This window comes from Melanostigma gelatinosum (assembly GCF_949748355.1).
Source record: "Melanostigma gelatinosum genome assembly, chromosome: 13".
Lineage (NCBI taxonomy): Eukaryota > Metazoa > Chordata > Actinopteri > Perciformes > Zoarcidae > Melanostigma > Melanostigma gelatinosum.
Window position 1 is genome coordinate 22,654,705 of NC_136646.1, and position 21,215 is coordinate 22,675,919.

Sequence of the window (21,215 nt, forward strand, 5' to 3'; positions counted from 1 at the left end):
TAGTGAAGGAGAAGCCGAGGAAGTCGTCCTGGTCCAGGTTCACGATGACGAGCTTGTCAGTCGGCGTCAAGTCCACCGGCATCTTGGTGAACTCCTTGTCAAAGTTACAGGTGTCCCGACGATTCTTCTGCAGGTGAGTTCATGGGATCGTGAAGGAGAGAAAGGAATGATGCGAGGAAGGATTGAAGAGGAGGAAAAATGGGATGGATTGGAAAGGAGAGGAAGAAAAAGCATTTCTGTTGGACACTTAGAACAATATCATCTGCATAAAAGCGCACGTCATCTTCCTTTGGACTTTACCAGCAAACCGGCAAACTCGGACTGAAAGTACCCAAATCAGAAGACTTTTATGTTGCTTCCCTTTATTTCTCACCTGAATATCCAAACTCTCCAGCTCTGTCTCACCCGCCAATGTCTTTCTTTTTTTCAAACATCGTCTCTGTGATGCCAGGATATTTCTACAGCTCAACAATGAGCCTCCCCTTGTCCACCGTGACAGGTACAAGACTACAGAAGACATACCACAGCTGACACGGAAAGGATGTGCTATAAGCAATGGAGGGAATCTACAAAAAATGCTGCTTCTCTGGAGTTTCAACACTGAAAAATAGGACAGTGGTGTATTCTGTCTGGCTGTTTTGCTGCTGCTGGCGTGTGGGTTTACACAGAAGACAACAGGAACAAACACAGCACACTATTCTGGTCCCGTCTTTGCTGTGATGGTGCCTTTTGTTTGTGCTATTTGTAGTCGGGTCACAAGCTTGATGTGAGAATGTGTTAATGTGAAGATGCTACGAGCAGAACATGTATGAATGACGACAGATGAAAGGAAGGTAAAAAAGATGCATGGATATGAAAGATATAGTCAGATATCGAGTCCCTTGAATAAAGTGTTCACCTTGTGCTGCCCTTCCAACGTTTCACGTCCGGTTCAAATGCATTTGTACTTGTTCTTCCCGTTCAGCGCTGGTAGCGTTGGAAAATGATATTTAGGAACATGTAAGTAGAGGAAGGTACAGAAAGGAGAGTCAACACTAAGAAGGACAGCGAGAACAATGCTACGTGACATGTATGAAGACAACGAAGAGAGACCGGAGCACAGGCAACACCACAGGCAACAGCAGCTGTGACTTGGTGTAGGAGGTGAGGGAGATCTCTCTCTGTGTGGGAGTGGAGGGCGACTCCAGGGCAGAGGCACTGTTGATGCTTGGCTCAGTCGGTGGACGGACAGAGGAAGGGAAAGAGCGAGCTGGGTGTTAAACATGGAGGAGTGTATGTTCGTGAGTGGGGGAGGGGAAGTTAGATCGCTGCCAATTTGATTCACTGACATACTCGCGCTGTTTACGAGCTAATTCATATCGAAGCTACCCTTGCTAGCTGCACTCATTGTGCTTCGAGGCTCTGTGCATGAGAGCAAACACCAAAGGAAAGACGGCACACACACACACACACACGCACACACACACAACTGTATGCCATATATGGCCTGTAGGATGTTCTCACAGGAAGATGAAGTGAGGAGAAGCATCGACTGTGTGTGTGTGTGTGTGTGTGTGTGTGTGTGTGTGTGAGGGATTATGCGTGTGTTTTTATGTGTTTTTGCTATAACCAGTGGAGCAGGATTGGTTAAGGGCATCCATACTTCATGTCCAAGGCCTGTAAAGGTTGTGATACCCGTCAATCAATTTAGTGTGTGTGTGTGTAACCAGTAAAGGTAATTTTGTGGACATTATCTCCAATTTTCAACTATCACACTCAGAATTAGAAATTCTGTAAATACATATAACTATTAAGATCGACCAAAAACAGAAAACAATAAGTATTAGAAATATACAGAGAGAACAGTAGATTAACGTTTAGTTAATTCTTTTCACACAAACCACGATATTTTCTGTCATTTTCATTCCTTTCCAATTCAACTGTTTGATAAATGGATTAAAGGCGACAAGGGAACAGACAACAAACCGCCAAACAAATGATGCAACGAAGACGAACAGACAGGCAGCAAAGGAACTGGCCGAGTATAAATAGTGAGTGACTAACAGGTGAGCAGGTGTGGTGAGTGCACGGCTAACGAGGGACAGGTGGAACTAATCGGGACGGGACCGACGTCCAAAACTGGGGGAAAAACACACAAAGACAGGAAGTGAAGAGATCTGAGACAAGAGCGGAGAGACACAATAAAACAGGAAACATGAACGATGTGAAAGAAACAAAGGAAACCCATGGAGCGTTGCAGATTAGAATAAAAGCAGTACATTTTTCAGCAGAATCTAGTAAAAACAATATAAAATGGCAGATAGTTTGGTAGAATCACGAGGTAGAAATAAAGCAGAGAGAGAAAAAGAGACGGCACATAAATATTCACATCACTGAGCAAGCTGTCACAGAGAAAACCACACAAGGGGCCATCTCTGAAAATCCATGAGCATAAATACATCCACAAAGTCAAGAGACTGAGCCTCTGACGGCGTGAACGTTTGACAAACACAAACAGCTGAAGCCAACAGCTCACCGCACGAGGGAGAGGACAGGAAGCGGTGGAGAGAGAAAGAGACGGAGTCAAAGAAGAGGAGGATCCAGCTAATGCCGATTGTGACGTTGGTCCGAGGTGAGCTTTCTGCTTTTTAACAAGAGCGAGGCAGAGGAAGGTGGAGACAGAGAGGGACAGGAGAGCTTTAGAGATCACAGGAACCACAAACCAACGTCTCCTACCTTCATCTGCCAACTCTCCCTCCAGCCACGGGGACACACCTGCCACAGCTGGCCCAGATCCACCACATGTTCCTGGGCATGATATCCACCAGAGCGCCCCTCGTCTCGAGAGAGGCCTGGTACAACGCTCGAGAGAGGCCTGGTGGAATTTACATTCCAAATGATCAGATATGTAGTTATGTTTGTTCATTTATTTAACCGTGTCAATTCACAGTAAGCGGGCCGACAATCTTGCTGTGCAGAAATTCACGGTACTTTATCCCAAGCATCCCATAGTTTCCAAATAGGTCATTTTTCGAGAGTGGATGTTTCAATTTGATGGAAAGGCGTGGCCATAAAAAAACATGCAGATTGGGTTTTAATATTTCACTAAGTTTAAACATAATATAGCTTCAATGAAGCGATGGAAGCCGATACGGAATGATGTCAGATAATGAGTAACAGGATGATTTTTATAACCTTGAACCCACAAAAGTTGTAAAGAGCGGACACTGTATGTTAAAAGACCCACATGTGCGTTTGTGATGCGTTTGATTGGACTTCAAGATGTGTGCTGGAATTAATATGGAAAAATTAAACAATATTTTCCAAAGCATATGGAATATGCAGCTTTACCTTCAGTCGTTTAGCACAATATTTATAATATTATCTAATATCATATAATTATCAAAGACCCTTTTTACGAAATTCATGTTTAAAATGAGTCAGTTAGGAAAATGAAAACATCTACTGGAGACTTTTGTCAATCAACCCATGAAGCTAGCATTAGCTCAGTTAGCTACCTAGCTACAGCTGGTGGAATCTGTTAGCAAAAGATTTGATTTCAGTTCACAATGTCAACCGTTTGTTGAACTCTTATTTTATTGACACGTTTCCATTCAAGTGTCGAGCTCGAGTGAATTTTAGAAACGTCACAAAAAAGAAAATACAAATTAGTCGTGTTTCCATCGACTGGTTGGAGTGAATAATAGGCGATAGCGCAGTTTGGTGAGAAGTTGGCACTAAAGGCTGCGCATGGCTGTAATCCAGCAGGAAACAAGTTGTATTTGTTCCTTCATGTCTGCTCGTATTGGCCATGTTGTCAGAAGAAGAAGAAGAAGATATGTGCGTTATAATATCCAAGACGACGACAGCAGAAGCATGTGGGTTAAATGTCCGCTACGTCAGAATTCATCCAGCAAAGACATTCATTTCTATAATTTATTTAGCGCATCGAGTCTCTTTCAACAACGACTAAAACCACCATAAGTGAGCGAAAGCTTTTACGCTCAATGGAAACACAAAAATGACTAAAACATTTGACTGGTAAATTAGCTTGAATACAGCACAGTGGTCCTGCATACAATTTCCTTTTTCACATCCTGAAGGAATATTCTAGGAAATCTTTCTCATCCATGTAACTGATGTTGATCTATATACGGTCAAACTAAATGTCAATCAACTTATGACTGGAACTATAAAACACAAGCAGTGATGTGTTCGCTTGTGCGTAGCCTACACTGCCCAAAACCGTGCATGCAGCTATTTACCAAACACACACACACACACACACAAGCTCATAATGTGTTCCATCTCAACACGCTTCAATTGCAGTTAACGCTGTGAGGCAGAGAGACGGAGATACGGAGAGAGAAAGCGATGCAGCAAAGGACAGGGGGTGAGATAAATATCAGTGGCCCTTGGTAGAGATGTACAGATACAAAGCTTGGAATATACAGTAGCATCAGGGCAAAACGCACAACTGGGTTTCTCTCAAGTCGCTGTGTTCCAGAAGCAGCGGTTTTAATAGAGAAACACGACTCAGAGTCTTTAATTTAGTCGTTGCCTCTTTACACCGCCCTCCCTTCCTCTCTCTCACCCCATCTCTTTTCAGTAACGAGAGGATTAGCGGGAGACGAGCCTATGTCAGCTGAGGATGCGGAGGAGAGCGGGAGGAAAAGGGGAGGTGAAGAGGAGAGGAGGGTGAATGAAAGGCGGCATCGAACGCTGACCTGTTTCGGGCTGATAAGGCGCAGGCTGCTTTGTGCCGAAGCCACTGGCTTTAATTTGGGGGCCGCAACATTTGGAATTAATTATCACACACACTCCAGCGCTGCTGCGGCTTACTGTGTACATGGCTATTACATCCACTCCAATACAAACTTTATACAGCTTATGTGCTGGAACTTACTGTTACACAGGAGGTCGTACTGCTGTTATGGTACATTTGCATAAAATACAGCTGCAGCACAATGTTAGTGTACAGCTGACAAAGAGGAATGTGTGGCTATGCCTTCTGAGGAGAACTGTACAGGACACAGAGCAACAGGAAGCCGTTGTTTTTAAATGTAAAGGACAGCATTTAAAACGTATTTGACACAAGATGAAGTCATCAGTAACCAGGGAAGGCTCCTCCACTGAATGCAAGTCATTTCACATCCGAGGTGAAAGTGACTCTTCAGCCGTTTGCTCAGAATGAATGACCAATCTATCGTTTAATACTGTATATGGATCCTTTTAGCTTGCCTGCTAATCAGCTAAAGCGCTCTGTGGATAAAAGTTCATCAACCTTGTCACTAAAAACAGGAACATTTATCTGCTTAAGGAAATGAAAATGAGACTTCACTTTAATGTCACACTCTGTAGGAGTGTTCCAGACCAGTTTCCATAAAGTCTGAAGACTGCACCCGCCCGAAAACACACATTTCAGTGTTTTCATTTCCGCTTGTTGACGGAGCAACAAAGATAAAACGTATGCTAATTAGAACGCTTCACAGGTGCTGGTAGACGGATTTCCCCCTCAGTCTTCATGCTAATTTAAGCTAACTAGCTTTAGCTTCATATTTGATGCCAAGAGTCGTATCAATCTTCTCAACTCCAACTCTCTACAAGAACACGACTCGAGATATTTTCCAAAATGTGCTAGCATAGCGCAAACTATGCTATTTAAACATGTGACATGGCTGATGTAAAGAACACACGACAACCTCCAGAGAAACATTCCTTTGGGTGTCTTGAGTGTGCCGTCTTCTCTTCTCATCAATAGATTGTGAACCTCACGTGCTTTCACCGTTCTTGCGATCACAGGCAGAAACATTCCCAGTGGATAATTGGTGTCTTGAAGATGCCGGTTTTCCATCGTAAACACGATATTGTAGCCGGCTAGCTAGTGGAAAGAGATCCAGTAAGCCCTGTTCGATGGAAATGTGCAACTATGGTCAGAGCCGCCGCTCCACTCCAGCTGGACAGCGAGCAGCTTTAAAGGCGGCTGAGTGGCTCAGCAGGGCCGTGTATGTCGGCCGTGTTCTGCATGTTATTTCCTTGAAGCCATCAGACCTACGCTTCCCCCATCAGGGAAAGACTCTTATGATAAGTGGCAGCCATGAAATATGCACAGCCTGTCGTAGCCACCTGCCCCGCTTCACAGAGCCTCACTCTGCTTCCTCGTTCCCTCCCTTCCTACTACCTCGTCCTCCCTCATTGTGGAATTGTTTCCCTCTGGTTTTCCTCTCTCTTTCACCCTCCATCACTCTAATCTCTTTCCTCCCCCCAATCACAGTACAACTCAATGACCTTCATATGAATACAAAAACAACAGCAAAGATCCCCTAAAACATCTTTGAATCCTTTATTATATGCCTTTTTTTACTGGAAAACAAACAAACAAAAAATGTTGGCACATGGAAAGCATTGTGAGAAACCTTTCTTTGAGTATATTATGTTCTCATATAGCACACAACAGTCATTTTGATCACACCTTTGAAGCAATGCAGACACAAAACATGAAATTACCCTAATATGTCAAAAGTGTATGAATCCTATAATAAAAAGGTTAAACAAAAGCATTTTCTTTTTTCATGCAGAGTTCACTTTGCTTCTCCTTCAGCAGAAAGGAATCATGAAAACAGTGAGACTTCTCCTCTCGTCCGTTACAATACTGACCACATGGTGTAAATATCAACATTTGACACAGTTATATATGTTTATGTTTCAGTAAATATAGTTAACCGTTATAATACAGGAGACACTGACTGCAATAAATACCGACAATGAATGTAGCCACAGATGATGGACACGTATTTAGCTGTTAAGTCGTTAAGCCATAAAAACACAACAGCTGCATTTACTTTCAGACTCATAATTTGTGGCTGAAACATGAAAGCGCTGAAGCTGCTCTTCTGTGCTCAACTCATCAGCAGAGAGAACAGACAGGACCGACTTTCTCCAGATGTTAAGATGCTAGTTCTCATCAATTAACCCAATCAAGATGTCAAATTACGTCGCAGAACATAATGCAAACATGCATTACGGATGTCTGCGTGTGAAAACATTTAGATCAGTGATGAGGCAACTAAAGGAGACCTGGATCACTGCATCATCTGGCCCGCATGTCAGGAAGCACAAATCTCCAGCGTCAACCAAAGATATCTCTTCTAAATGCAGGTTACATTTTTCACCATTAAATGTTACTGAGATTAATTTGAAGATTAATTTAAAGCCAAATTCCAGACAATCTGTCTGGAGGACAGTAAGAAGTATATACAGGCCCCCTGACATATTTCTCAGCGCCTTCCACGCAATGTTGGCTGCATTGAAGTGTATAAGAGGCGGCCATGTTTTTTTCTTCAGCTGGATAAACGTGGCCACTAACTAGCTTCATAACCTCGTATCCTTTTGCGTGTGAATGACTGACGGTCCTCACCTGAGCCCTCTGACGGCTGCTTCAGTACCAGTTCTGCCTTCCTGTCAACAAGATTATTGCTCGCTAAGGAAACCAAGACGCACAAAACACACACACGCGTCGTCCTGCTTCAGAAGGAGGCCTACAGCTTCCACCTGTGTCCTCATGTGCTGCTTGAAAAACACCAATCATAGTGAGTTGAGCCTTAAATCCGTTCCCACGTAACCAGAGGACCTCGATCAGAAGTAGAGCTGCATGACATATTGGTCCGCTGTTTGAAATCCAGCTCCAGCTTTTCTTTTTGCTGTACAAATGTCAATGATTCAAACACAAGGCTTGAGGAAGTCATTAGGACTTCATGTAAGCACACATTTCCTCCGGTATTACTACTCTCTACTCGACATTTACTGAAACCTGATATGACCTTTAAATGTTTACATTTAAATATCATGCATCTCTCCTTCTATTCTTCTCTTCAGCCACTTGTGGAGCCGCTGTTTGGAAGTAAAGTGGATCACACCAATACTGCTGTATGTGTAGGGGGGTGCAGACGTTCACCACACGAACAAATGTAAACGCAAGGCCAATGCACGGCGCTGGGAAGGCAGCTACTGACACACATTCAAAGATGCAAACGTGCGCTTTCATACCCAGTGCTCGTTCGCACACACGTGCACACACGTGCACACACGCGCACACACACGCGCTGTAAACAAATGCCCAGGTATCTGAATCATGCTTTTGTGAAACTAACTGCTGGTCTCTTTCATTGCTTATATACGAGATAACAGAAACTGAGAGTATAAGAAGTAGTGGTATCTATTTCACTGACTTAAAGCCTGTATAAAGACTGCCTTTCCTAACAGCATTTTACCATCATGAGCCCGGTGCTGAACAGCAAATAAGACACAAAGAGAATCTGATATTTGTGGTCCGTTGTGGCACAAATCTTCCACCGTCTCAATGCGTACCATCATACACCATATACATATTTTGATAAACCATGAGAGCACAGGGGTGCAGAGGTAAGATGCTAACATGCTGCTGGGAGACGAAGTCCCGGGCTATTATTGATATAGAAACTCATGCACAAGTATGTGAAGCATTCCAGTTAAAGATAAGGATCAACGTACAGACACCATTATTACTGCACATTAACAAAAAGCACACCAGAAGTACAGGCCCAACTGAGAATAGTCGAGGAATGAGTGAAAGAAAAGTTAAATCACAATTTCCACCAAAAAAAAAGAGAAAAGGTAACAAAATGGAATGCTGACGCTATGTTACATGTGAATTATGCTGTCGTGCATTTTCATGTGCTGGCCGTGGACTCACGACTTGACGACTAATCTGGATTTAGGTCGTAAATTTACTGCGTTTATGACATTTTTGTTCCCAAGTTAAAGTCTGGATTTTGAGGGTCACCATCTATCCTGATGAGGTGTGGTCAATGCACACAAACACTTTGTTCACACTGTGAGCGACACGAGTTGATTCAACAAGCTTGCGGCGAATCAAAGCTCGGATAAAGCCGATGACTCGTATCTCGCTAAGTGGTCACATTTTGACCACGTAGAAGCATGAAAAAAAGGATTTGTTCAATCAAATTATCCCAATTTCTCAGTCTGAATCCTATTTTCTGGGCTGCACTAGAGTGCTACATGCATTCAGGCCCTTTCATCGAGCACATGGACCCTCAGAAGAAGGTTGCAGCAGTGTGAACAACAAATGTGTGTGTTATTGGGTACACAGTGTGTCTGTGTATCAGTTTACGTCATGGCTTGTTGGCTCCTGTAACATTATAAATCATTTAAAGGATATTTAAAGTTGATGTGTGTGTGTGTGCGCGTGTGTGTGTGTGTGTGAGTGATCCAGGGCACACAGGGTTAATACCGGGGGGGGGGGGGGGGGGGGGGCTAATTATGTAGGTGTTTGTGTGCGTGCATGAGCTGAAATCAAGCCTGCTCGGCGGCAGTGGGCGGAGCATCAGCTCCTGGGAACTCTGGGTTGATAAAGGAGAATCCCTGGAAGTCGTCCTGGTCCAGGTTCTGAATCACTTCCTCATCGGGAGGGGTCAGCACCGGCGGGTGGCGTGTGAAAAAACGGTCAAAGTTCTCGGCATCTCGTCCACACTGTTGAGGAGGGGCGGGAGGAGTGGGGATGGAGAGGAATGGATGGATTGGGGGAGGGGGGGGGGGAGGAAAACAAAAGAAGGGGAATGGTGGGTTGAACCAGGGTGTGAGATGACATCACTTGAACATGGTTTCAAATATCAAAACAAGGTGCCAGCGCCGCGGGTGAGCTCGATTCAACTCTCCATGAGCATTGGCTGAAAGGTAATCTGTTATTACTTTCAACGTGATGCAAAAATACCATCTCAGGAGAGCATAAATCAAGCACGCCTCAGGCACATGCTTCCCCCCCTTTTCAAATATTTGAAACATATTCAACTCCAATTTTAAAACAGAAAAAGGCCACTGAAGTCTCAAACGTCCTGTGGCAGTGCGCTACACTGGAGTATGAATGGAGCTATAACGCTTTAATAACGAGCATTTAACCCCCCCCCCCCATGGCTGTACGTTAATAGCCAAAAACAACTTTTTCTTGGTATTTCATCTTGATTTTTGGGCGGCAATACTTGGATTTAATTGTAATTTATGAACAAGAAGAGGCTCAAAGCCATGTGATGATAATAGTGTAATTGAGGGTTAATTATATGCTGCAGCTGTGAAGACCTGCTGATATACGATGAACCAAATCAGACAACCAGCTAGTATGCAAATAACTGAGAATAACTCAGAATCTCTATGGATATTTGCTCAGAAGCTGCGCAATTTGAGAAAAAAATAAAAATTCTACATGACGATTACGCCATCGTAATGAAATTACATCTGCTAATTAGAAATGCTATTATTGAAGTGCTTACAGAAAAGTCAAATCATTCAGCTAATTACGAGCGAAGAAGAGGTGAGATGTTCCTGTTAGATTTGAAATCTTTGTTGTTTTAAATGACAGTGAGTATACTGCGAGCTTCCTGTTACCGGGGGTGCACTCCAGGACAGGTTTCGTTTGAGACCGAGACCCAGAACATGCAAATAAACAGAAACCAACGTGAGAAAACTGGTGAACACAGAGAGGACAAATAAAAACGTGTCAGGACAGATGGGTTGACGCGTGGCAGCAGTGAACAGATGGATGGATGGAGTGTTTGAGGTGAAGGATGGATGAACGGATCCACGACAGATTGCTCGATGGACAGACAGATGAACAACGATCATTTAAGACGACAGCTGTAAATTAAGCTCCGGGGACCCATTCTTCACCCGTCTGTTAGTCAATCGCACATTTAAAAGCTCATCTGATCAACCATCAGACCAACAGACTCTTTAAAAGGCTCGCAGAGTGTGAATCCACGAGCCGACCACAACCACAGTGAGGGACCTCGGACCAAAGCACCACTTCAACCAGCGGTGCTGGTTTCAACCAGACGTCCTTCAACAATCGTCTGGAGACAAACGCCATCACACACCACTCTGAAGGTTTCAGTGAGAAATCTACGGAGCAGCTCTTTAAAACAATGCACACATGACCGGCCAACAAGACCAAAGGACAACCTTCAGGAGCCAAACTGAACTTTTCTGCGTGGGTAAACACTACGGTTCTTCAAAAAAAATAGAATCTGAACCTTTATTTGTTCTCAGAAGGGAGAAGAAAGACAGGAAGAGACAGAGAGCGAGAGAGAGAGAGAGAGAGATGACGATCAAACGGAGAGAAGAGGCCGAAACAGAAGGAGAGAAGAGAGAAGAAGAGATCAGACAACATATGTTAGTAGTCACTTCAGAGGACGCTGCAGAAGAACGCACCTCCAGTGTGAACGCAGGTCCAAATGGTGACCTCTAACACACGCACACACACACACACACACACAGTAACACACACACACACAAACACACACAGTAACACACACACACACACACACATAACCCCAGCGGGCCAAGACAGCTGCATAAAAAGCTCAACTCAGGAAAACTCTTCAGCAGCCGTGTGGCCTGAGGCTGTGTGTGAGTGTGTGTACATGTTATGGTGTTTGTGTATGTGTGTGTGTGTGTGTGTCTTAGTATAAGATGACATCATTCTGACTCGTTATGATCAAACTAATTTAGTTGTAGAAGAAAAAAAGAGAAAGAAAAGCACAGCAAAGGAGAAACACGAGCACAGAGTTGCTTCAGGTGAGACTGTGAGGACGCTCACTTGTTCCCTTGAGGTTCACTCGAAACTCAACCTGACCCATCGACTGTATTTAGGAAGTGGACGTAGTCACCGTGACGTCACCTACTGGTTTCTGACCTGTCAATCAGCGTGTAGCCCCGCCCTAAAGCATCCCCTGCTTTATGGTCTGTGTGACTCTAAATGGACCATAATGTACTAAATGAACATCATGCTGTATTGAAGAAGACTTGAAACTAGAGATTGAGACATAAACTCATGTTTACAATGTTTACTGAGGTAATAAATCAAGAGAGAAGTAGAGTCATTTTCTCATAGACTTCTATACAACCAGAGGAGTCGCCCCCTGCTGGTCAGTAGAGAGAATGCACGTTTTAAGACACTTCAGCTTTGGCTTCACTCGCCTGATCTAACCGCAACAAAAGCACCAAACTGTTTTAGCTTAACTCCCAAATCAAACAAATTCTGACGATCTCCACCTTTCACTCTTTCATCGCCGTCCTCTTCACGATCACCGTTATCAACATTCTCTGTGTTATCTTCATCACCGCACAGTCAACCCAATCACCATCACCATCTCCTGACTTACCTGTGTGCATTGTCCCGTACAGAGGAGGGGGAAGAGACAGAAACACTCACATTGAAAGTGAAAAGATGAGTAAAGTAACAGAAGAGAGATAGGTGTTGACGTTAGACCCAGAGAGACGTCGCTCTAAGCAGCTTCTTTACCAGGAATTTAACCACCAACAGGAATTAAACTCCTGGTCTCTGCTGGCTTGGGGCGACTAATTAGCCCCACGACTCATAGGAGGGATTGTACCTCCTTTGATTTGGGGTCAAGTCGGGTTCACACTTACAGCTCTTGGTTTGAATGGCGGCTGCACTTCCTTGTTCTCCAGTTTCTCCCAGTCCATGTAGCGGAAGAAGCTGTGCTCCCTGATGTCTCTCTCCCCCTCCGGAGCACAGCCGAGCCGCTTCGCTGGATGCTTCGTCATCAGCTGGACGGACGGAGAGCACAGAATTACTGTACGTCCCTCCATAAGAATCCCCATCACAACCTCTTCCCCGCCGTAGCACTGGGCTCTTCTGTCACGATGTAGCATGTTTCCAATAAATAAACAGTATGTATGAAAAGAAAACACATGGAGACGCCTATTCTTGTGTGAATGAAATACTTGTCAAATGAAAAGTGCAGAGTAGTTCAATTGAAAGATGGCCTCTGGCGTCATTAAACTTTCATCTCATTCATTCCCGTCTCTTTTCCTCAGTGGTCCACGATTCGCTCTTCCATTCATCTCCGTTTATAAATAAGCGTCATTACTGTGATTACTCCTTCACCTTCATTATTTCTCTCCTTTCTTTTAACCATCCTTTAACTCCCCCCGTCTACACCACCTCACACGTCTCTCTGTGGGAATCAAATGTGAGCCACCGAACCACCGCCTGCAGACACACGAAGAGCTGTTGCTGCTTTCTTCCTCCGTTACCACGGACGTTTTCCAGAGGCATAATTAGGGACCGTTTACCGTGTCTGTCCACAGGAAAGCTGAAGAAAAGCATCCAGGCTAGTGACGTCAGTGTGTGTGTGTGTGTGTGTGTGTGTGTGTGTGTGCGCCTCCCTCAGGAGGAGCAGTCATTACTCATTACATTAGAACTAAAATAACATTTTCCACGGGTCAGTCAACCTTACACTGAACACACACACGCACCTATGTGTGCACATAAACACACTGGCACGCACACACACACACACACACACTTACTCATCCACACACACACACACACACACCTAAATTAACAGGATTGCAGAAAGTCAACAGTTGAGAAAAGAATATTTTATATAAAACAAATGTAATTGATTGTTTGAAATGCTCTCTCCCTCTCGCTCTATATCGTTTTGCTGGACTGTGGCCTTCTTTACTGACTGACACACATTGTTGAAATATGGATGCACAACCCAGCGGGGCAGACTTACAACCACACCTGTGCTACTACAGTTGATTTGACATCTTGTTTTTTTTCCCACAAGAGTCTAAAACCAAATCTGGTGTTTTTTTTGGGCAGCCATCACAGTCACAGCAGCTTCTTTCCTTTTGAAGAGAGTCTTGGTGGATCTGCAGTCTTCGTCCCCGTGAGTATCGAGTGAGGCACATTCAGCAGACCCCAGAGCAGCCGGACCGAAACAGGCTGCAGCAGTTAACGGCCGGTGTGAAAACGCCACGGTTTACTTGCTCTGGTCATCTGCCATCTGGTAAAACCCAGTTCCTACACAATCATGGCATTTATTTCATTTCCATGCGGGCCGGCAGCAGAGCAAACAATGTCGCCATTTCAGTGACGGGTAATTTCAGCATTTTCAGAAACAACCAAATGTGTGCCAGGGCGTGAAAATGGTCTTCTGCTATCAAATACGGTTGTGACTCTGAAGGAAGCTGCATGCACATTTGTAGAATGAGTAAGGAGTTGATGAAATACTTGAAGCCATTATAAAACAGCAGGAATACTGGAATTCACTTTTTACAATAAAGTGTTTCATCTGCAGTCTCTAGTTTAAAAGGTCACGCAGGTTCAGCGCGTCTCTACGACACGAGGAACGAACAACATGAGCGCACAATCACCGAAAAACAGTTGTTGCGTGTGCCTCCTCCGTTACTGTGGACGTGGTGTGTTGCCACGGCTCAGAGCGGACGTCCGCTGACCTGCCTGACCTATCGAAGGTGCCGAGACCTTTTAACTTTAAGCCAAACTCCACACTTCCTGTCCTCTGGACGATCGATACACTGCGCTTGTGCTCTGACTCCATACTGACGATAACACCATGAAAACTTAGCCATGCTTCTTGCATCGCTGAACACAAGAAGGAATTGCACTGGAAAAAGGCTGTGTGTGTGTGTGTGTGTGTGTGTGTGTGTGTGTAAGTACATCATTGCACAATTACTCTTTGCTGTAGAATCATGTGGTTGAAGACATCATGTGACTAACACTACGAAATATTCTGCAGTAGCAGCTGTGTGTGTGTGTGTGTGTGTGTGTGTGTGTGTGTGTGTGTGTGTGTGTGTGTGTGTGTGTGTGTGTGTGAGAGAGATAGAGAGGATGTACAATGAAAAAAGCAAAACAGTGGCTTAACAATGAACACTGCAGAGAGAGAAGGACGGGAAACTAGAGCGTTAGGACAGAGAGAGAGCGAGAGAGAGAGAGAGAGAGAGAGAGAGCGAGAGAGCGAGAGAGAGAGAGAGACAGATACAGAAAGAGCGAGAGAGAGGGAGAGAGAGAGAGAGAGGAGAGAGAGAGAGAGACAGAAAGAGCGAGAGAGAGAGAGCGAGAGAGAGGAGAGAGAGAGAGCGAGAGAGCGAGAGAGAGAGAGACAGATACAGAAAGAGCGAGAGAGAGAGAGAGGAGAGAGAGAGAGAGGAGAGAGAGAGAGAGACAGAAAGAGCGAGAGAGAGAGGAGAGAGAGAGAGAGAGAGAGAGAGAAAGAGCGAGAGAGAGAGAGCGAGAGAGAGGAGAGAGAGAGAGCGAGAGAGCGAGAGAGAGAGAGACAGATACAGAAAGAGCGAGAGAGAGAGAGAGAGAGAGGAGAGAGAGAGAGAGGAGAGAGAGAGACAGAAAGAGCGAGAGAGAGAGGAGAGAGAGAGAGAGAGAGAGAGAGAGAGAGAGATGGAAGCAGGACAGATAGTGAAAGCAGACAATGTTGTTTCACTTCAAATAAATGTTCCTCACAATGGTTTTAATTATGCAGATAATTGTGGTGTCCCTCTGTCTTCTTCTTTCCCTCCTTCCTGCTTCCTTTCCTCAAACACATTTAATACCCTACTCTGTGTGTGTGCACGTGTGTGTGTGTGTGTGTGTGACAGAGTGTTGAGAAGAGAGGGAGGGAGTTAGACAGAAAGAGAGATTTTTTGAGGAGGGAACAAGGTTGAGCTTGCGAGACAGACAAGGACTTGTGTTGTACAGATAGTGTGTGTGTGTGTGTGTGTGTGTGCGCTCACTCACCCCTTTACAGATAGCGACTGCCTCCTTGGACATTGACTTGGGGTAGGAGACATGATGCTCCATAATGGACTGAAATAACTCATCCTCATCTTCACCGTCAAATGGAGGCTGGAGAGGAGAGGAGGGGAGGAAAAGAGGAGAGGAGAGAGGAGGGAGGAGGAGAGGAGCAGAGAAAAAGAGAGAGGTCAGTTAAGGAGGGAGAAGGAGAAGAAAGAGGTGGAGAGGAGATGAGAGGAGAAGAAGAGGTGGAGTGAGGAGAGGAAAGCAGGGAGGAAGAGGGGAAAGGAGAGGACAGTCGAGGAGGGAGGAGAGGGAGTGAAGCAGAGGGCAGGCAGGACAAATAGAGGACATTTTAATTGAATCATTCAAAGCTTATTTTGTCTGAACTCAGAATGAAAACACTGCAGGCCTTTAACACTCACATTCACAATATGCACTCCAAATGAGATACCCAGGATTTGAAAATGTCACATCTACTCTAATATTATGCATGCCACGAGAGAAAAACTCATCAAGGGGTATAATTTAACAGCTAACCTTTCATTACACCATGTCAAGCTTTAAAGGCTGCGATCACGAGTGTTTCTTTCCTGTCACATTCAGTCATGAATACAAATGCTGTTGATAAAGGAGTTTATTTTACATATCAATGCTGTCACACACACACACACACCTGTCCAGCCAGCATCTCATAGAGCAATACTCCAAAGGCCCACCAGTCCACAGATTTCCCATAAGGTTGGTAGGCTATGATCTGCAACACAAGAGACCTCGTTTAGAAAAGTCACTGAAATCACTGAGGCAAGAAAGGGCAGTGTGTTAGAATAATACTTGTAAAACACGAGATAAAATACTTCAAAGTGTGTGTAAGTTATGAACAACCAGCTGCCGGCCATCCTTCCTCTCCTCACACACACACACACACACACACGCACACACACACGCACACACTCGCACACACACGCACACGCACACACTCTACCTCAGGAGCTATGTAGTCCGGTGTTCCACAGAAGGTCTTGGTGGTGACTCCGTCGTTCATATTTTCTTTACACATGCCAAAATCTGCTATCTTAATGTGGCCCTCACAGTCCAGCATCACGTTATCCAGCTTCAGGTCTCTGCAGGAGGGAAACGCAACGTCAACGGGGGGGCGACACTCAGTTCATGGACCACCACGGAGGGTCATCGCCCCAACATTTCCTCTCCTCTGCAGTCTTTCTTGCTCAATGTAGCGTTTAACAGGGAAGAGTTAATCCCAGAGGTTGAGGCTACAGTTACATTAAACCAGATGACGCATTCTGATTTGGACCGCGTCATTCGTGGGGGCGGATTCTCGGCGTGACATCATAAACAGCAGGAAGCAGTTAATTGTAGTTGAAGTCTTAAAAGGTCAAAAAGCTACTTTGCGTCTTCTGTGGCTACTGAGCGTCAATCATCAGTCAGAACATCTGACTGATGATTGAATGTGATACCCTGTCTGAATATTCAGATTAAAAGGAAGGTGTGATGAATAAACGACACGGAAATGCAAATTACTGGCCTTTCGCATCAACGTGATTAATACTGACAACATGTGTGCATGTGATTAGTCTGCCTGAGGTAAACTGTTGTGTTGCTTAAGCTGCTGTAAGATATTTTATTTGAGTGTCCCCTGGTACACAGTTAGACAGTGTATGTGTGGTGGGCTTTTATTCTGAAAGGTAAGAACAGAAGGACTGGATCAGTGCTGCATTCGTCGAGGTTGAGAGGAGTAATAAAGTGGGCCGTCTCTGTTGTTGTACACTGTACATTTTGAACATGTTCGGTCCACACAGCGTGATTGGTCGATTCCTTTATTCACTTCTGGAAAACAATTGCGTCGCTTTCTTCGCTGTGTACCATTGCCGTTCTTTTGAAAGTATTCAGGACTAAAACAACAGTTTAAAAGAATATATTGACCCGATTTTAAAGCAAATACTTAAGAATATGGTCCTTTATTATTATTTTGAACTCAGATTGTGCAGAAATAAACCTTGTAAAGTCCAATGCGTCAAACATTTTATACAGCACTGCAGTACTTCAGTGATTATCACTCACATTTGTTACAAAGGGCCTGCTTTTCAAACTTTAATACTATTATCAAGACAATACATCCTTTCATAAACGGACAGAATCTTCCCCAATACATTTGTTGTTCTGTAAACGTTGTACACTCAGCATGTCGTGTGCTGGCGGTTACCTGTAGATGATGCCCTTTAGATGAAGGAAGAACAGACCAATGGCGATCTCCGCTGCGTAGAATCTACACACACACACACACACAAACAAACAAACAAACAGGAACAAAAACAGGAATTAGAAAGAGTCTGAGGGAAAGGACAGCAGGACAACAGATGGATGAGTTGTGTGCGTGTGCGTGTCTGCATCAAAGGTCAGCGCTGTCTCTTCAAGGCCAGAGAGCAGCTGATAAGATCAACAGGAGTCTGGACACGCGGACCACGCGGTCAACTGTGTTTGCGTGGGCCGCGCTCAATCAGTGTCTGTTTGTAAAGTGCACCTAAGAGAAGTCAACGGGCCTGTTGTCGGCGACGGAGAGCCGTGTAGGAACCGGAGGAGCCCGTTCAGAGCTTTGCTGGATGTTGTATCTAGTTTTCAACAAAATACAAACGACGAGACGCTGAGACAAAAGGTTCGAGGCATCATCATCCTCGTCGCCCACGGAGCGGAATGCCACGACTATTGTCGAATAAATAAATGAAACGGAGCAGAACAAGTCGATGGCCTTACGTAAAAGAGTTCCTCACTCCGTTCAACGTGCCCTGCAGCCGTCTAAACCTTCTGCCAGAGGGAAGAAGCTCGGATTCCCTATGAAGCAGATGAAGGGCGAACTCCTCCACGGCTCTCGCTTTTTCCCCCCCGACAGCCCGCTTGTCAAATGTGTCAGCCCGCTGGTTTGACTTGACGCCAGTGATCTCGCCAGCCACCTTAATTACATTCTGCAGTTTTGGAGGTATTCTACCGCACACTGGAGGAACTGGCAGGAGCTGCTGGATTACTTTCATTTCTTTGAAGTTCTTCAAAGCAGCGACGTGCATCGGGGCGAGCAACATATCGCACCCTGAGGCCCCGCGAGGCTGCTCATCCATCACACCGCTGATGGCTTATTCAATATGATGTTTTAAACGCATTGCCAAACTGTGAAACAGCTGATACGCGTGGGATTAAGATTTTGTGTTGTGATGGCATCAGAATGTGTCTTTGTGTGCGTGTCTGTACTCACACAGCATGGGGCTCTTTGAACTTGCCGACCTGCTGAATCTGATACATGAGATCTCCTCCGTTTATGTACTCCATGACAAAATATAAACGGTCCTACGGAGACATCGAGGGGAAGAGAGAGAGAGATCAAAACGTACATGTTTCAGGGAAATGGGCGGCTACAGGGACAAAAAGTAAGATACTGTAGAGAGAAAGGGATCGCTCAGAGGTAGATAGAGAGTGATGGGTCAAATAAGAGAAGATTAAAGGAGAGAAAAATGACACAGGTAGTGAAAATAGAGGGACGAAGGATGGAGGAAGGGGAAAATGAATCGAGGAAGAGGCGATTGGGTTGTCGTCCAAGCGGTCCTCAACTGAGGGAAACACAGCAACATCCATTTAAGAGCTAATTCTCCTCCATTATCTGCAGAAATTGCCAATAAGGTACAGTGTGTGAGGGATTTGTGTTTGTGGCCATGTGTGTGTGTGTGTGTGTGTGTGTGTGTGAGAGAGTATACTTGCACTGCCTGATAAGCTTTCTGACCAGTTGTTCCTTGTGTGTTTGTGTGTTTGTGCACAGTTTATGTGTGATTAAAATGTATTAGTGTGTGTGCATGTTATAATTGCCTTTATATGCGTGTGTGTGTGTGTGTGTGTGTGTGTGTGTGTTATAACTTCCTGCTAAGTCCCACGTATCAAAAGCCTTCCTCTGGTCAGAGAATTAGTGCTGAGGAGGATTAACACACTCACTTCTGGTGTGTGTGTGTGTGTGTATGTGTTTGTGTGTGTGAGAGCGTGTGTGTGAGCGTGCGTGTGTGTGTGTGTGTGAGCGAAGGCCAGGTCAACTCTATTTGTCCGGCCTTTAACCACAACCTCACACAGATTCCCAGCACGTTGTGTTCACTGATCAGTGAAAATATACACAAACGAGCACGTTTGTGTCGCATGTGAATGTAAATGACTTGTTCTCAGTGTTATGAGACCAGAGAGCTGCAGTTACTCCTCTGTTGACTCATCTTCAGCGTAATATGGATTATACGTCAGGAGACGAGCGTGAATCGAGTGTGAATCCGGCCTGTGTGTGTTCCAGCTGTGAGCTGGTGACAAGCTGTTCAGACCACAGCGCTCACCAGCAGGACGCTTCCCCCTTCAGATACCATGGCATGAGAAGGTGTGCGGAGGATGGAGGCGGTTTGCAAGGAATGTCAAATTGACAGTCACTGTGTGTGTGTGTGTGTGTGTGTGTGTGTGTGCAACCAAGCAAGCAAACATTTCTCCATTAAACAGAAGTTGATAGAGAGCCTGAAGCAGCAGCTGAAAACCGTCACAGAATGTTGTTTTGTACGAATGAAACAAACAGGATATTTATGTGTCAGTTAGCAAAACGTCTTTATGCTAAGCTAAAGCAACCATACATGTGATGCACAGATAAAGGGTATGATATCAACTTACTCGTGGCAAGAAATTAAATATGAGGCTTTTTTTTTTTTTAATAAGACATGGATATATTTTTGTACATCTGTTCACATACCATGCTCTGGAAAGTGGAGTGCAGGTGCGTTAAGAACGGGGGCTTTCCAGCCAACGCCAACACTCTCTTCTCCACCATGGTGCATTCCACGTCATCATCCTGGATCACGACGTCCTTCTTCAGGATCTTTATGGCGTACAGCTCCTCTGTCGTTTTACGCTCCGCCAGCATCACCTAGAGAGAGGAGAGGAGGAGAGGAGGAGAGGAGAGGATGGATAGGAAACACGAGAAAGAATAAAGTCATCGATATTCAAAATCCTTACGCCACACAGCTCCCGTCAGGCCTTTATAGTAACATCACCTTGGAAGAAAGAACGGTGCAGGGGAGAAAGGGACGAAAGAGGGCGAGGAAGATGTGGGAGGCAGGGAAAGGGGGCGAGATGGAGGAGGTACCGTAAAGGGCAGGGACAAAAGAGTGGCGGGATAAAGGAACGCTTTGGGTTAGACAGTCAAAGTAGGAATAAAAAGAGTGAGGACAGGAGGGGAGGAGAGAGAAAACCCATTTATCATCTTTCAAGATGTCATCTGACGGGAGAAAAAGAAGGAAAAGAAAGGCAGGACAGAGGGGAGAGGAGGCGATAAAAGGCTCTATAACAGTGTGACTGCACGTCGAACGGTGAGGTAAATGCCTGCTGAACGCAGCGCTGAGAAAATAAAGCAGACATGTCATCAACGTGCATCGTCCCTCTGTGCTAACCTCGTTTAAATAAAATAAATAATAACTCCACAGAAATGGAGCTCACAATGTTTCATCTGCCAGGATATGTTGCGTCCTTTTATTCTTATTCCACCTGGTTGGTTTGTTGAAGCGTTCGCCCAACCCATCGCCCAAAAAACGACTTTAGAACC

At 44.9% G+C, this 21,215-nt stretch overlaps 1 protein-coding gene across 1 annotated transcript in view; it reads right to left on the reverse strand.

Moving 5' to 3' along the window:
- Nucleotides 1-6,308: 6,308 nt before the first annotated feature.
- Nucleotides 6,309-21,215, reverse strand: part of LOC306786369 (protein kinase C beta type-like) — a 58,645-nt gene continuing 43,738 nt past the window's right edge. The window contains exons 10-17 of the mRNA XM_079281119.1: nucleotides 20,367-20,540; nucleotides 18,858-18,949; nucleotides 17,817-17,879; nucleotides 16,578-16,716; nucleotides 16,269-16,349; nucleotides 15,596-15,703; nucleotides 12,460-12,600; nucleotides 6,309-9,507 (exon numbers count right to left, since the gene is read on the reverse strand). Of these exons, the coding sequence (XP_079137245.1) occupies nucleotides 9,331-9,507; nucleotides 12,460-12,600; nucleotides 15,596-15,703; nucleotides 16,269-16,349; nucleotides 16,578-16,716; nucleotides 17,817-17,879; nucleotides 18,858-18,949; nucleotides 20,367-20,540 (975 nt within the window). The 3' untranslated portion in view covers nucleotides 6,309-9,330. The remainder of the gene's footprint in view (nucleotides 9,508-12,459; nucleotides 12,601-15,595; nucleotides 15,704-16,268; nucleotides 16,350-16,577; nucleotides 16,717-17,816; nucleotides 17,880-18,857; nucleotides 18,950-20,366; nucleotides 20,541-21,215) is intronic.